Source organism: Hipposideros armiger, unplaced genomic scaffold (assembly GCF_001890085.2).
Source record: "Hipposideros armiger isolate ML-2016 unplaced genomic scaffold, ASM189008v1 scaffold_335, whole genome shotgun sequence".
In the NCBI taxonomy this organism is placed as follows: domain Eukaryota; kingdom Metazoa; phylum Chordata; class Mammalia; order Chiroptera; family Hipposideridae; genus Hipposideros; species Hipposideros armiger.
The window spans coordinates 916723-932249 of NW_017731685.1; the positions used below are offsets into that span (position 1 = coordinate 916723).

At 43.0% G+C, this 15527-nt stretch overlaps 1 protein-coding gene and 1 pseudogene across 1 annotated transcript in view; both read right to left on the reverse strand.

Annotated features, from left to right (window-relative positions):
- Positions 1 to 7730: 7730 nt before the first annotated feature.
- The window catches only part of PIP5K1B (phosphatidylinositol-4-phosphate 5-kinase type 1 beta), a 408785-nt gene continuing 400988 nt past the window's right edge, over positions 7731 to 15527 (reverse strand). The window contains exons 17-18 of the mRNA XM_019661095.1: positions 9296 to 9393; positions 7731 to 8037 (exon numbers count right to left, since the gene is read on the reverse strand). Coding sequence (XP_019516640.1) covers positions 7887 to 8037; positions 9296 to 9393 — 249 coding nt within the window. The 3' untranslated portion in view covers positions 7731 to 7886. The remainder of the gene's footprint in view (positions 8038 to 9295; positions 9394 to 15527) is intronic.
- Positions 11981 to 12546, reverse strand: LOC109392542 (40S ribosomal protein S3a pseudogene; annotated as a pseudogene).

Consider the following 15527-nt stretch of genomic DNA (forward strand, 5'->3'; position numbering starts at 1 on the left):
TTCCATAGCGGCTGCACCAGTTTACAATCCCACCAACAGTACATGAGGATTCCCTTTTCTCCACACCCTGGCCAACACTTGTTTGTTGGTTTATTGATGATGGCCATTCTGACAGGTGTGAGGTGACATCTCATTGAGGTTTAGATTTGCATTTCCCTGATGATTAGTCATGTTGACCATATTTTTATATGTCTATTGGCCATCTGTATTTCTTTTTTAGAGAAATGCCTGTTCTGGTCCTCTGCCCATTTTTTAATTAGATTGGTGTTGTTTTTTTTCTCTTTTTTTGGTGTTAGTTGTATGAGTTCCTTATATATTTTGAATATTAACCACTTACCAGATGTATCACTAGAAATATCTTCTCCCATTCAGGTTTTCTTTTCATTTGATGGCTTCCTTCACTCTGTAAAAATATTTTAGTTTGATTGTCCCATTTGTTCACTTTTTGTTTCCCTTGCCCAAGGAGACATACCAAAAAAAAATGGCTAAGACTGATGTCAAAGAGTTTATTGCATATGCTTTTTCCTAGGAGTTTTAAGGTTTCAAGTTTTACATTTAAGTCTTTAATCCATTTTAAGTTTATTTTTATTTATTTATTTATTTTTATGAAATCAGTTTAAATACTTCATGGTTTTTTATCTGAAGTTTTTTCAGCTATTCTTTTTTTTTTTTTTTTAAAGATTTTTATTGAGGAATTGGGGGATGGGAACAGCGCTGGGGAATTTGGGGAAGGGGAACAGACAAGTTGCTATCCTTTTGTTCTTCAGTCTAGTTCTGGAGGACGTTGCCTCACTGGCCCAAGTTGGCACCATCATTGCGCTCTTCCCGGGTGAGGCAGATCAGTCGCCGGCTTCTGAATGGCCACTCACGGTGGCTTGAGGGCCGCTCATGCTGGCTGCTGGCTACACACGGTAGCCCATGGCAACCCACTGCAGCAGAGGACTACAGCCTACACCGTCGCCGGGGACTCAGGGCAGCCCAGCTCCAGGTTGAGCTGTTGTTCAGCATCTTAGCTGTAGAGGGCAGTGTCACTGTCCCTCATATGTGGGATCTGAACCGGGGCCCTCTGGCGTCCCAAGCCAGTTCTTAACCAATGCGCCACTCAGCCGGCCCTTCAGTTTATTTTTGTACATGGAGTAAGGACGTGGTCTAGTTTCATTTGTTTGCATGTATCTGTCCAGTTTTCCCAACACCATTTATTGAAGAGACTGTCTTTACCTCATTGCCTCCTTTGTCACAGATTAAATGACCATGTAGGCATGGAGTTAGTTCTCGGCTCTCTATTCTCTTCCATTGAGCTATGTGTCTGTTTTTATGCCAGTACCATAGCAAGGCCAGTACCAAACTATAGCCTTGTAGTATAGTTTGATATCAGGTAGTGTGATACCTCCAGCTTTGTTCTTTTCTCAAGATTGCCATGGTTTTTGGGGGTCCTTTACGGTTCCATATAAATTTTAGGATTACTTGTTCTAGTTCTGTGAAAAATGTCATTGGTATTTTGATAGAGATTGTGTTGAATCTGTAGATTGCTAACAAAACATTTTTAATGGAGTCAGAGGATTCTACAATTGGCAAATCTTATGTATGTGTGTATATATGTATGTATGTCTTCAGTTACAAATGTATATAGCAAAATATTTAAAACAGATTAAAGTTTAAGAACTCCTATATTTCTAAAACAGTGAGTCAAGACCTAGTAATTAGGGTCATCATAAAATTGGTAGAGGGAGTTGTTATGGGTTGAAGTGTGTGTCCCCCCAAAGAAAGATGTTGCAGACCTTCCTATAGTACCTCAGAATGTGAATTTATTTGAACATATAGTCATTGCAGAGGTAATTAGTTAAATTAAGATGAGGTCCTACTGGAGTAGGAACATGGATACCTAATCCAATATGACTGGTGTCCTTTTAAAACGATGGTCGTGTGAAGACAAAGAGACATAGAGGGAAGAATGCCAAGTGACAGTGGAGGTAGAAATTGGAGTTATGCAGCTACAAGCCCCAAGGAATGATCAGAAGCTAAAAGAAAGTCATGAAACAGATTCTCCCTTAGAGCCATCAAAAGAGTACCTTCCCCACATTTTGATTTTTGGACTTCTGGCCTCCAAAACCATGAGGCAATCAATTTCTGTGCTTAAAGCCACCCAGTTTGTGATACTTTGTGATGGCAGCTCTAGGAAACCAATATAGGGGTGGTCATAAACTGAGGGATGATATGAACAACAACATGGCCATGCTAACACCCCTCTAATAGGCCAAGAACCCCCCAGGCAGTGGTGTGCTGGGGCCCGCACAATCGCGTCCCAGGTCCACGTTTAGTGAGGTCATGTTGGCAGCTTGAAACCAGCCATTTAAGTGAACAACCACCCTGTTTCCTGGGAAATGAGGGGTTTCCTGGGATTCAGGACTTTCAGTGCTAAAGCTGGGAAAGTTCCAGGCAAACTAGAACAAATTGGTTACCCTACCAGCTATGGGAGGGAAATTTACGCCATGGAAATGGGTAAACTCTACAAATGAGGGCACTGCCCCCTTGGAGAGCTGCTTGTGAAATGTTGGCTAGCCACCACTCTGCCCAAGTTGGTGTCCCCGGCACAGCCACATTTTATTTGCACAGTGAACCCAGCTTAGGTGCCTAAAACTGTTCCTCCAGCTCTTCATCAAATTGATGGGATTGCATAGCAGATACCGGCATGAATAAGGACCTGGGACATTATCCTTTCAATTAGAAAAGGTAAGCCTTTGCGGGATAAGTAGTTCAGTAATAACCCCAACATAATGATTCACATGGACAAAGCACTTTAAAATTTAAAGTTCAGAGATCCCTTTCCCCAAATTTTATGCTCTCTCCCAAATCAACAGTTTTATCTTGTTTTTTTGTTTGTTTGTTTACTTATTTCATCACCAAAATCAAAGTTGTTCCCAAATGGATACATAGAATTATAGACTCCGAGTTGAACACAAGCTGGGAAATGCTAAGCATGACAATTTTTAAGGTCTTAAAAAAATATATATATATATATATATATATTTTTTTTTTTTTTCCCCCTTAAGAACATCATAATGGAAGTACAGAGTTGCTTAACATTCTCCCATGGACTTATACACCTAGATTTTAAGCCTTACAATAAGTTGTATTTATTGCACTATTTAGTGGAAAATCAGCAGAGACTTATTGAACACCAGCACTTAGCCCACCATGTGAGGTATAAATAAAATAAAAAAGCTTCTGGGTTTTGCCCTAGCAGTATAGCATCACCGCTTTTCTCTTCTACAAGAGAAACAGTAGAGAAATGCAAGAGGGTGAGTAAAATCTCCACTAGATGGATGGAGCACCAACCTGGGGGCCTCCCCTTCCCAACCGGGCATCACACCATGAAAACGCCGCAACAACAGGACCTCCCCTCCCTAACTCTGCTCTCTGGCTCACTCTCTACTGTTCTAATCCCTCCTACCCACCACTTGCTTAGGACCAGAGGACCTATTTAAAATGCACAGCTACTAGGTAGAATGACCTCCAGGGTATATTGTACAGGAAAAAACAAAACAGAACCCAAGATGCAGAACAGTTTGTATACTGTACTACCTTTTATCATTTAAAAAGCCATCCTGCATATGCTGGCATAAATACGAGGTGGTCTCTGAGCCTGTAGTACACTCTTTTCACAATGCATTTCATTCGTTTACCTTTCTACTTCTTTTTGGGAGACCATGGCTTCCTTGGGAGGAAGGAATGCCTCTGTTCACCTTTGTATCCTACCTAGCATGTGGCTTGGATCAAATAGGCAATCAATAAAAGTCAGTTGAATAAACAAATATTAAATACAGGTATAAACACTGCCCTTAACAGTTTCCTTGTCTCAGTTAAATTTACTAAGCCAATTTTTTTTTAACATAAACACACATCCATCAAGGGTGTTTGTCACTTCCTACCTTTTTAAAGTTTTTTCTTTTTTAAATCAGGAAGAGCCTGGGGTGGGGGGGGGGAGTAAGTCATGCGAGAGCGCGCACACACACACACACACACACACACACACACACACATCTAGAAAGACCAAAACAAAAGCAATTTACAAGCCCCAGCTCATCGTCTCACTAGCTTTGTGCACAGATCCTATAATTTGTGGCTACTAAACACTGTTATTTTCCTTCTGTGGGCATTAGGCAACTCAGGACAGGGTTCCAGAAAAAATTCAACACTACTGACACTCATGATGATTACTATTATTAACACTGTTTATTTTTTTAATGGCCCATCTTCTAAACCGGTGTACCCAACCTTAGAGAAGAACGTCTTCGTAACATCGCAGCCAAATGCAGCCCTGAAGTCTCCCGCCCTCCCGTCATTGACTTGCTTCCCAAAGTCCCTGGGACTCTCCCCTCCTTTTCAAGGCACCCTAGCGATTTCTCTTCTTTCAGGTCTCCTTGTCACTGACACACCCCTAGAGCCAGCAACTGAAGTGTGAAGCGTCTGCCCGTGTAGCTTCCCACCTCTGGGGTTTTTCTTGGTTCCAGTGCCAGTCTCGGGGGGAAGTGAAAAGCGGGTGAAGGGTTAGGCAGGAGATATTAATTAGTAATGCCTAGTTCCAACTTCCTCTACTTCCTCCCTGCCGAGACCACTTCCCTCCACCAGTGGTGGCTACTGGCTCCAGGAAACGATTGCTCTCCTCAGCCCCCTCTTTGAGCAGGAAGAAAGGAAAGGTCTGGATTCTCCTCCCTTTCGGAAGGAATCCACCCATCCTCTTCTATGGTTTTCCAAATAACCTCTCATATCCTCTCTAAGGCCCTCGATTTCCCTCCTGCTGCAGGCAGAGCAGCTTGAAAAGGAGGCAAGAAAAATTGTTCTAGGGAATCCGAATCCATCACCAAGGTCACAAATGAGCATTTTGACTAAGTTTGAGGTGAATAAAGGATGTCATAAATAATACTGTGGGGAGAAAACTCCAAATTTGAATATGAAATTATGCTGCACATGTGATAATATTTGTCATGTACTGAGTGCTCTGCATGGGAGCCAAGGCACTAGTTAGATAGCTTCATTTTACAGATGAGGAAACTGAGGCTAGTGTCAACAAACAAGTAAGTGGCCGAGTTTGGGCTAAGTTTTAAAAAGCCTGATTAAAAAACTCAGGTTCTGTTTTATACACCCCAGGGATTCTCTGTATCTTCAGGGAGAGGTAAATAAGTCATTCTGAATAGTTTATTTTCTAGTGGCTAAGGAGCTATCCACTCAGGAAGCTACACATAATTGAAAGCTTTCTAAAATTATGTTACACATTTTCTCGTCTCTTTTGTTATACTGAAGTGTTTACATTTTCCTGAAAACCCATCCTTAACGTGGGTGATACCATAAATGTGATGCTTCCAAGGTCTGAGGTGCCTGGGGCTACTGGTGCGCCGTGGTGGTGCTCTTCCAGTTTGTCAGAGCATTCTTATTTGCCGCCCCCCACCCCCCACCCCTTTTCTCAACCCCCGTGGCTGTTCCTGTGCTTGCAGTGTTCACTGCCTGAACCGGAATCTCCCAGGGCCTTAGAAACTAAATAAACCAGTTAGAATTGTATGTAAAGTAAATAGGCCTGAAAGGCTGACCCACTAGGAAAGCATCAAGAGCACAGGCTCCGTAACTTCCATTTTCCTGTTACAGCAGCCTGATTAGACACCTACGTTTTAGGTTGTGTCCCAGATAGATGAGCGTGCTATTTAACTGAGCTCCAAGTGAGGTGCCATGAAACTTGCATTCACACACACACAACGCATGATTTTCTCACTGTTCCTGACCTACCACACTTAAAATTTCCACCAGTCTAAACAATTTTATTTCTGAAGAAAGGAAATATTTTAAATACCCATTAACATTTGTTTATACTGCTTAAGTTTTTTCTATAATGGAATGTTTCTGGTTCACCCACTGCAGAAGTCTTTGCTACACATTTGCATAAACTTGTAAAAAAGATTAAGGAAATAACAGGAGTGTAACTTTGGATGAGTTTTAATGTACCTGCAAGTGAATAAGTATTAAAATGAGGTCATCAAGTGTAGCAGGCTGTCTTAGTCCATTCAGGCTGCTGTAACAGAATACCACAGACTGGATGGTTTAAAACAACAGAAATTTGACATACAATATTATACATCAGCTTCAAGTGTACAGTGCAGTGATCAAGCCTCTACCCCATCCATGATGCGGTCTCCCTAGCAAGACATGTGACTATCTGACGCCCTACAAAATATTTACAACATTATTAATTATATTACTCGAACTGTCTTTCATGTCCCTGTGGCAATATTGTAGTTATGTATTTATGCTGTCTAATAAAAAAATGTGTATTTCACAATAAAAAATAATAAAACAAAAAACAAAAAGAAAAAAACAAACAAAAACAACAGAAATTTATTCCTCAGTTCTGGAGGCTGGGAAGTCCAAGATGGAGGCCCCAGCAGGTTCAGTGTCTAGTAAGGGCCCACTTCCTGTTCACAGACAGCTGTGTCCTCACATGGTGGAAGGGCTGGGGGGGGGGGGGCTCTCTGGGGTCTCTTATAAGGGGACTGATTTCATTCATGAGGGCTCAGCCCTTAAGACCTCATCACCTCCCAAAGACCCCACCTTCTAGTACCATCACTTTGGGGATAAGGATTGAGCGTCTGAACTTTGGGGGAACATAAACATTCAGTCTATAGCATAAACTTAGCACAGTACGGGAACAATAAAGGATGGTTATTATTTGAACATGAATTCAACAGAAATCTGAGTAATTCCGATAATAGCCATGTATTTACTTCTACAGGTAAAAAAAATTGCTCAGTCACCCCCTCATCTACCAGAGGAAAATAAAACCAGCCTGTTAAGCTGCCTGAGGAAAATTCAACGTCTGGATTGGGAATGAATGATACTCCATCAGTCCAACTGTCCCGTTCAACACACGGGGAAGACAGGTCCGGGGGGGCTCGTGAGCTCTGCCCAGGGACAGGCCGCACTTTGGGCTGAGCCAAGCGTAGACCGGGGCTCTTTGCCTTAACACAAACGTGTCTTTCATGTATGCGGCCCTTCACCATTTACAAAGCGCCCCCTCAGCTCCATTACCGAGTTTATTATACAACATCCACGAGCTCATAGAGAAGCCTTTTCCCCACCCTCGTCTTTGGGAGATGTTTTGCATTCCCAGACCTGTGTTGCAGTAGCTAATTCTATACCGACCTTTAAATTTAAAAAGTTATATATATATATATATATATATATATATATATATATATATATATGTATATGTATGTTTATGTACACACACCCACACAATATTGAAATGCGTGTGTGTGCATATGTGCGTGTATGTGGGAGAAACAGCACCACACCTCCACTCAGCCCTTGCAGGCTACACCTTGGCAAACACAAAGCACACAGAGAATGGTCGTTGGTTTCAGAATTCCTGAGTTGCCGCTGACTCTTCAATACTAAAGGACTTGGGAGTTTTTACATTTTCAAGAGGCGTGGGAACATTTCTAGGCTACTCATTAATGAGTCTCATTTTGAGACAGAATGGTGATGTGGGCCGGCTGCTCTTCATGCATTTTCAGTAAGTCCTTCAAAGAATGAATAGTGAAGCCAACTTGTTTCTCCTCTCAGCACCTTTCCTTATTATTTTTCTTTGTTGAAAGGTTATATAAAACGGTATGGGTATACAGACATAAAAATAAGGGATATCGTGCGAAGGAGGAAGCCAGACAATAAATCCAAAAACCCTATGAAAATTAAAAGGCGACGTATTCTTTGCACAGAGCTGTTACGCACAATGAAACTGTCCTCTAAAGCAGGAATGGAACAAACTAGACATTCCACAGCAGAACAAAGCTGAGGTCTTGGCTTTATGGTTTTTAATGTCCTTAGAATTAGGCTGGGCATCAAGTGTCTTTTCCGGAATAGGCCAGAGAAGATAAGTCCAGTTTGGTTTTCAAGGCTTTAGTCATCTCCGCGGCCAGCAGCTCGTGGAGGGACACGCCGTCGTGAGAGTACACCCAGTTTTTCCCAGTCCAGTCGTAGCGCTTGGGTCCACTGCAAGACAAAACACACACAGTACTCAGAGCACAGCCCTTCGGAAGAAACGCTGATTCCACAGATGTTACCGCCGAGAACTGACTGGAGTGAAGCTCTAGACAGTAATGCTAAATGAGGCATATATTTGAATTATCTTAGGGTCTTTCTAGTTAAGAATAATTGCACAATTTATCTTCTGGAACAATTCACAGAACAATTCTCAAGACCTGAAAACATTTGAACTCTATTCATGAGGGTGAGAACAACAGTTTGAGGCAGAGAGTGCAGGCTTAACTAGCCCACACAGGGTAAAACCCCTCAAATAAGCTGAGTCTAAAAAGCAGTACAATTTGTGAATAAGGGTCTTGCTAGAAATGACAGTGATTTCTGGAGCTGTTTTAGTTGAATTCTAACATACTTCCTAGATGAGGTTGGGATGAACAAATACTATTTATTTGACAAACAGTATAATATTAACCGTTGGGGCAGGGAACAGTTAAATGTTTTAAAAATGCATATACCATTAGGCTTACAAAGAATTCCAGGGGTGGTTATATTTGGGCCTTTCCCAATTCCTAGTCAATATGTTCTCTTTGGAAGTGCTAGTAAATGACCCACAAAAGTTGGCCTAAGCTTTTTGTGGGCGTCTCTCTTATTTTCTTCAACAGCAGCCAAATGATGAGGGACCCTGTCTGCCTGCATGTTCTCAGGCCTGCAGATGCAACACAGGCGATCTCCAACACAATCTATTCTACCAGATTAAAAACACATCAATGGAAAAGGCAGGAGGAATGAAATATGGAATAATAGCAGCTTAAACACCCTCACCTCCACAGAGCACACAGTCCAACTCTGCAAATGGAATTTAACTAACCTTTAACTGAGATGCTCAAAACAAACTAGGGGTCAAACTTTAACTTGCTTTGAAGACAAAGTGCAACTTATTCAGATGCTGTGATATCCAAAGGGGCTTTTTAAAAGGCAGGCCAATGATGTGAGAGAGAAAAACTGTCTAGGCCGGGTTCTGAAAAGTGGTACACTTTTCATTTCGGATCTTGTTAACAACCCAGTATCTGCTTATAGCAGCCAAATGATCACCAGACAGAAGTTACACACAGAGAGTCAAATTTCCTACTGAGAATGAGACATGCTGTCAAACGCCAGGAAAGTGCCACTTACATAAATACTAACACACAAGGGGGACGCTTCTTAAATGGTCCAAAATGTTATGCTTCAAACAAGCTTAACAATGAGAGGTTTTGATTTCTGAACATACCTGGATGGTGAAGACAACCAGATTTGCTTGTTTGGGGTCTGCTTGTTGATCACGTAGGTTCCTAGATCTCCACCCAGTTTAATTGTTAAAACACCACTCTAGTGGAGCAGGTAGAAAAAAGCATGAGGTAAATAAAGTAAGACAAAGTCATCACTTCGTCATAATTGCTTCATATTTTATTGTATGTAAATACTTTGCATTTATACAAGTATACAACATACATCATAAAGATATATCTTTAATTCAGTGTTTAGACATAGGGGTTAACACAGAAGGGACACTGCCCTCAGAATCAGCTGTGATTTACCACAACACTCATATCTCATAACGCTTTTCCTCGCTCCCTGAGAGGCTGGCAAGGTGAGAGGGATCCTTTCCCCTCCAGAGATGAGGAAACAGAAACACAGCGCTAAGTGGCTTGTCTGAGGCATTCCAGCTGGAAAATGGGAGGGTCCGCATCCTGAATGCTGCCTTTTTTAATCAGAAAAAAAGGTTATTAAAAAAACAACCCGGGCCGGCCGAGTGGCGCGATGGTTAAGAACTCGCTTGGGATGCCAGAGGGCCCCGGTTCGGATCCCACATATGAGGGCCAGTGACACTGCCCTCCACAGCTAAGATGCTGAACAACAGCTCAACCTGGAGCTGGGCTGCCATGAGTCGCCGGCGACGGCGTAGGCTGCAGTCCCTGTGGCAGTGGATTGCCATGGGCTACTGTGTGTGGCCAGCAGCCAGCGTGAGCGGCCAGCAGCCGCAGTGAGCGGCCGTCCAGAAGCTGGCGACTGATCTGCCTCGCCAGAGAAGAGCGCAATGATGGTGCCAACTTGGGCCAGTGAAGCAACATCCTCCACAACTAGATTGAAGAACAAAACGACAGCAACTTGTCTGTTCCCCTTTCCCCAATTCCCCAGCACTGTTCCCATCCCCCCAATTCCCCAATAAAAAAAAAAAAACCCAATAGGGTCCCCCCCTCCCATGCCTATCAGTTACATTAGTATTGGTACTTTCTCCACATTTTCAATAGCTCCTTGTGAATTACCAGCCAGGACACTGACAAATGCAGAAACCAACTCTCCTGGAGTACCACATCGGCCTAAACATTGGACAGTGCAAGTTCATTACCAAAAAAAGAAAAAAGGCAAGAAAGAAGTAATCAAACCACCTGCTTTACTTGTCTTAGCAGAGCAGTAGCCTCAGTCTGCTCATGGCAAACAGACACTTCACACTAGGTGTTTATTTCCAGACCTTCCCACGTCTCATAAGCTTCTCAGATGCGTCTCTCCAGCTTTATTTTCCTCTACAGGAGCCTTGAATTCTTTAAAAGACCAGTTGGTCCAACTTTGCTCGATAAATGCTCATTGAAATTTGAAAACACTTTCAACAAAGGAGGCCTTTACTCTCAAGGCCTGAGGTCTCTTTAGAGTACGCAGGGTAATACAGCAGCAGCTACGCAGCTGGGTTCCCTTTATTGGAGCTGGTGAACAGCGAAGCCTCTCCTGTTCCCCAGCCCGTGCACGACCTGCAGACACACGCGGTGGCTTCCTCAGTCCCTTCTACAGCCCCTCCAAGCAAGGGGCTTTGAATGGTTCTGAGAACATTTTATGTTGGGTCCACGAACACAAGAACTATTGAAAATGTGGAGAAAGTACCAATAATAGTATAAGTACTAGGCATAGGATGGGGAGGACCTTCATGGGTTATTTTAATAACTGTTTTTTCTGATTAAAAAAGACACAGAAATTATAGAGACACTGGAAATACAGATTAGGTAAATAATGTGAGTACATCAATAAAAATATTAACCACTCTTCAGTTCCTACTGTGTGCCAGGCACTGTTTCACACTTTGTGTAAAATTGATTCTACCTTGACCATAACCATCGGAGGTGGAAATCATCACCCCAATTTTACAGGGGAGGACAACTGAGGGACAGAGTAATAAAGAATACTTAGTAACTGGCCAAGCTGATCTTAAATCCTGGTCTGCTGGGTTTAAAAGGTGCTCTTCGTTCCATCCACTTTTTTCCAGAACTCTTCTCTCAATCCCACTAATCAGTGGTACGAGCTGTTCACTCTCAAGTATCGGCTGCCAGTTTTTATTTTATTTTTAGAAAACATCACGAACAGGTTTTATTTGTTTAAACAGATTCTTGGACTGGGAGCTCATATCCGTCCACTCGCTCAGATTCAGCACCCGTCTCATCCCCAGTAGCCTGTGCAGGACTGCTACCTTCACCATGAACTTCCATGCCTTTTCCCAATTCAAACTTGGGCTTCGTCAGCATTTTGACTTTTCTAACAAAGACATCATGGGGCGGATAGATTGGCAAGCCTTTTCTATGTCTTTTCCAATGCTATCTGGAATCAATGTATTGACCACTTCAAGTCTTTTTTTAAATTATTATTATTGGGGAACAGTGTGTTTTTCCAGGACTCATCAGCTCCAAGTTACGTAATTGTTTCAATCTAGTCGTGGAGGGCGCAGCTCAGTGGCCCATGCGGAGATGGAACCAGCAACCTTGGTGTTATGAACACTGTGCTCTAACCACCTAAGCCAATCGGCCACCCCTTCTTTCAAGTCATTTGTCTGCACCTCTTAGATCATGATTTCCATCATCTTCTTCTGGATTTGGTGGACCTGTTGATGCTGAGCATATGTGGTCTTCTGAATCTGATTGTTGTGTTTTTTAGTGAAACCAAAACAGAACAGACAAAACAAATAACCATCAGTAGTCCTGATATCAACATGAGCTTCAGTCATGGTCTGCCATTTTTTGACCATGGAGCACATTTCGTTACAGGTAAGATCCATGCCACGGAAACCAGTCAGGCAGTTTTTGCCCTGAACATCCTCAGTAATTAACTTGAATTTTCTAAATGCAACTTCATCATTCTGCAGATCAGTTAGGTTAACTTAACAAACACGACCCTTGCGACCATCAGATGTGATTTTGGTTCCCTGAGTTCTTGTGACTAGTGTTTTCCTAATATTTCTTATACTGAACATAGCTGGTACTAATCATACCACTATTTCTTAGAAAATGGGTCAAAGACTTTTTTCTTGACTCCCTTTGTGCTGCCCTTCGTAAGGCACTTATTCTTGCCGAAAACCATGGTGCTGCTCAGAGAGCCAAAAGGCTTGGCTGCCAGTTTTTAAATGCATTTTTTAGAAGATCTAGGATCATACTGTACATAAGTTGATGTTTTTTTTAATTTTCCTGAAACCTCACCTTTATTATTTTGGTAGAAATACATTTCATTTCTTTAAAAATTTCTTAAAATTGTGTAATTCAGTAGTTTTTAATATTTCACAATGTTTGCATAAAGTGTGCAAACATCGTCACTATCTAATTCTGGACTATTTCTGTCATCCCCCAAATAAACCCTGAACCTAATTAGTAGGCACTCTGCATTTTTTTTTTAGCTGAGCCATCCTGCCATCTGTTGGCAGCTCAGTGGCAGCTCAGCTCAGACAGGGAATCGAAACTGCGACCTTGTTGCTCAGAGCTCACACTCTTGAGCGAGCTCTTAACCAATTGAGCCACTCGGCCCGCCCATCACTCCATATTTTTTCTTCCGCATACATACAGTGTTTAGCTTATTTTTCCCAGTGATATCAGGCTTGGAATCAAGACATAATTGTTTCTAATTTGACCTATTTGTGGCCCTTACCTGCCCCATTGTATGGTGCTCCCTACACTCGGGGAGGCGCGTGATGCAGCAGGAAAGGCAGGGGGCTGGGTCTCGGGTTGCAGGTTCTAAGTCTCATCAACCAGCCTGCTCCCTCAGGACAACAGCTGTCCTGTTCCTTCAGAGACTAAGTGCAAGGATAGAGGGGCTGACGGGTGCTCAGGGTCCCGCACAGGCTCCTGGTCACCATCATGCCTTCGAACATGAGCTCAAATCAGGGGATGGCAGATATAATCAGTGAAAGCCAAAATCTACTTTTTCCAACCCCAAATCTGAGTGACTCCAGGGAACAGGCCACACAGTAACAAAAAGCATACTAATAAGACCACCACAAGAATCCTTCTAGATGCACAGGTTCCAAGCTGCTTCCTCCACCTGGCACTTTCTCCGTGGTCTGCTCCCTCCCTGCACAAGACCAGCAACTCCTCTGCTCTAGGTCCCACCTGAGGGGCCTCTGGGAAGGGTACTTGATGCCTCTCAGCGGTGGCCAGGGCCTGTCCGTGTCCCCACAGCCTTCCATGCTTTCCTCATCACATCTGTGATGTTGGCTTCCTGGCTGGTCACTTGCCCCCGACCCTCCACTACTTTAAGCACCCAAGAGCAGATCTGTCTGTCCACCCTATCGTCTTCAGTGTCTGGCACATCCTTTCTTTGTGCAAAATACTGGATGGATACAAAATACATTTGTGGAGGAATGAATGGACCAGATGATAACCAGGCACTGGGGTAACAAGTGCCAAAGCTAAGGGCAAGGTTATGCAAGGCAGAAAGTCTCAACACTCACTGCCCCGCTTCCTGTTCACTGTGTGTAATTAGATTTTTTCCCCATGGAGCTTGAAGCTGTTTCCAAAGGAAAGCAGCAAGAGGTGGAAGGAAACGAGCTGCCTTACTGGTTCACCAGTTCTTCCTGCTTTTGGAACTCTCTGCAATAGGCCAGCTGAGGAGGGTGCTTTGTTCATCATTAGTATTCCTTACGTGGCAGCCTAAGTCTATTTTGGAAGTGTGGACAGACTTCAGTGCGGGGGAGGGGAGTGAGAGGGTAGAGATAGTCAAAATATTTAGCAGCTGCTGAGACATGGGCAGGGATCAGAACAGACTTGGGTAGGTTTATTAATTCCCGCCAATCAATATCAGCCCTATACACACAGAGGCAAAAATGGCAGTTTCTGTTGTCACCAGCTGATCTGTATAAATAGACATATGGGGTGGGATATTAAATTACGGGATTTCACGTATACGTGGCTTCCCACATATAGACACCAACTTCCCTTAAGGGATAAGACTAATGAACATGAAGCACTTATTTTGTCGTATTTAATCCTAATATAATACCAGAGAAGTAGAGGAATGTCACAGCTGGAGAACCGGCCACTCACAGAAGTTAGATAATCGCTTAAGGGCTCTTGAAAAGAACATACATGCCCAGGGTGCTCAGCCACACCCTCTATCTCCATCTCCAATAAATGCTGCCTCTGAGCAAGTGTCCATAACTTGAGACCCAGAGGTGGTTTTCAGGGGCCTGCAAACAGCCCCTACCCTGAAGCTGAAACTATGCTCATGGATGTGTGGGGAAGTTTTTCTTGGGAGAGGGTCTAGAGTGGTCAGGTTCTTACAGGAGGTCCTGACCCAAAAAAGGTTAGAAACCTGTGCTCTACAGCAGTAATATGCCAACAACTTAGTGAATGAACAACATGGTAACAAGCAAATCTCACTTAAAAAACCAATAACTAATGTGTTCCTGGGTGTATCTGGATTACTGCTGTCATTTGCTGATTTGACCAGTGGTTTACTTGGTAAAACAACTAGAAATGCTGAGCAGCATCAATGAAAATGTGTTTTAGAAAAGTAGTGGGCCCCATTTCATTTACACAGTGAATCAACATTTTTATTACTTGGCAGTGTCCCAGGCCCTGGGAATACCGAACAAGAATGGACATGCCCCTGCTGCCAAGAAACTCAGTCTGGCCATGGGAGCTGATGTGTAAACGGACAACAACAATACAGGGTGATCAGTGCTCCACAGTCATTCTCCGAGTGTGGGGCAAGGGAGGACTGGTGGTGTCTGCCTGGGGCATCTAGGAGGGCTTCACACAGGAGGTAACATCTAACTGGGCCCTGCAGGGGTTCAGAACAGGCGTCTCCTCAAACTGTGCCACTTTGGCATGTGAATTATTTTGAGCTGAAGGAGATGGAGACCCTGCAAGCCCAAGAGAAACTTTGAGCTCTCCCTTAAAGAATTTAAATTTGGGGCCTTGCCCACAATGAAAGTTATTACCAGAGATAACTTTTTATGACCTATCTGTACGGCAGGGCAAACTTCTAACCACTTAGCATTTGCTCTTCTTATCGTCTTGCAATGACCTTCCTCCCCTCTGAGACTCCAAGGCATCTTATCTCATCTTTAGCTCAGAATGCCACATATACCTCATTGTAACTTTCTGTCTTTGAAACCTCTAATGTATGTGGGGTTCCCATACATACATATGTAATTAAATTTGGTTATTTCCTATTGTTAATCTTATATAGATTTAATTATTAAACCTAGC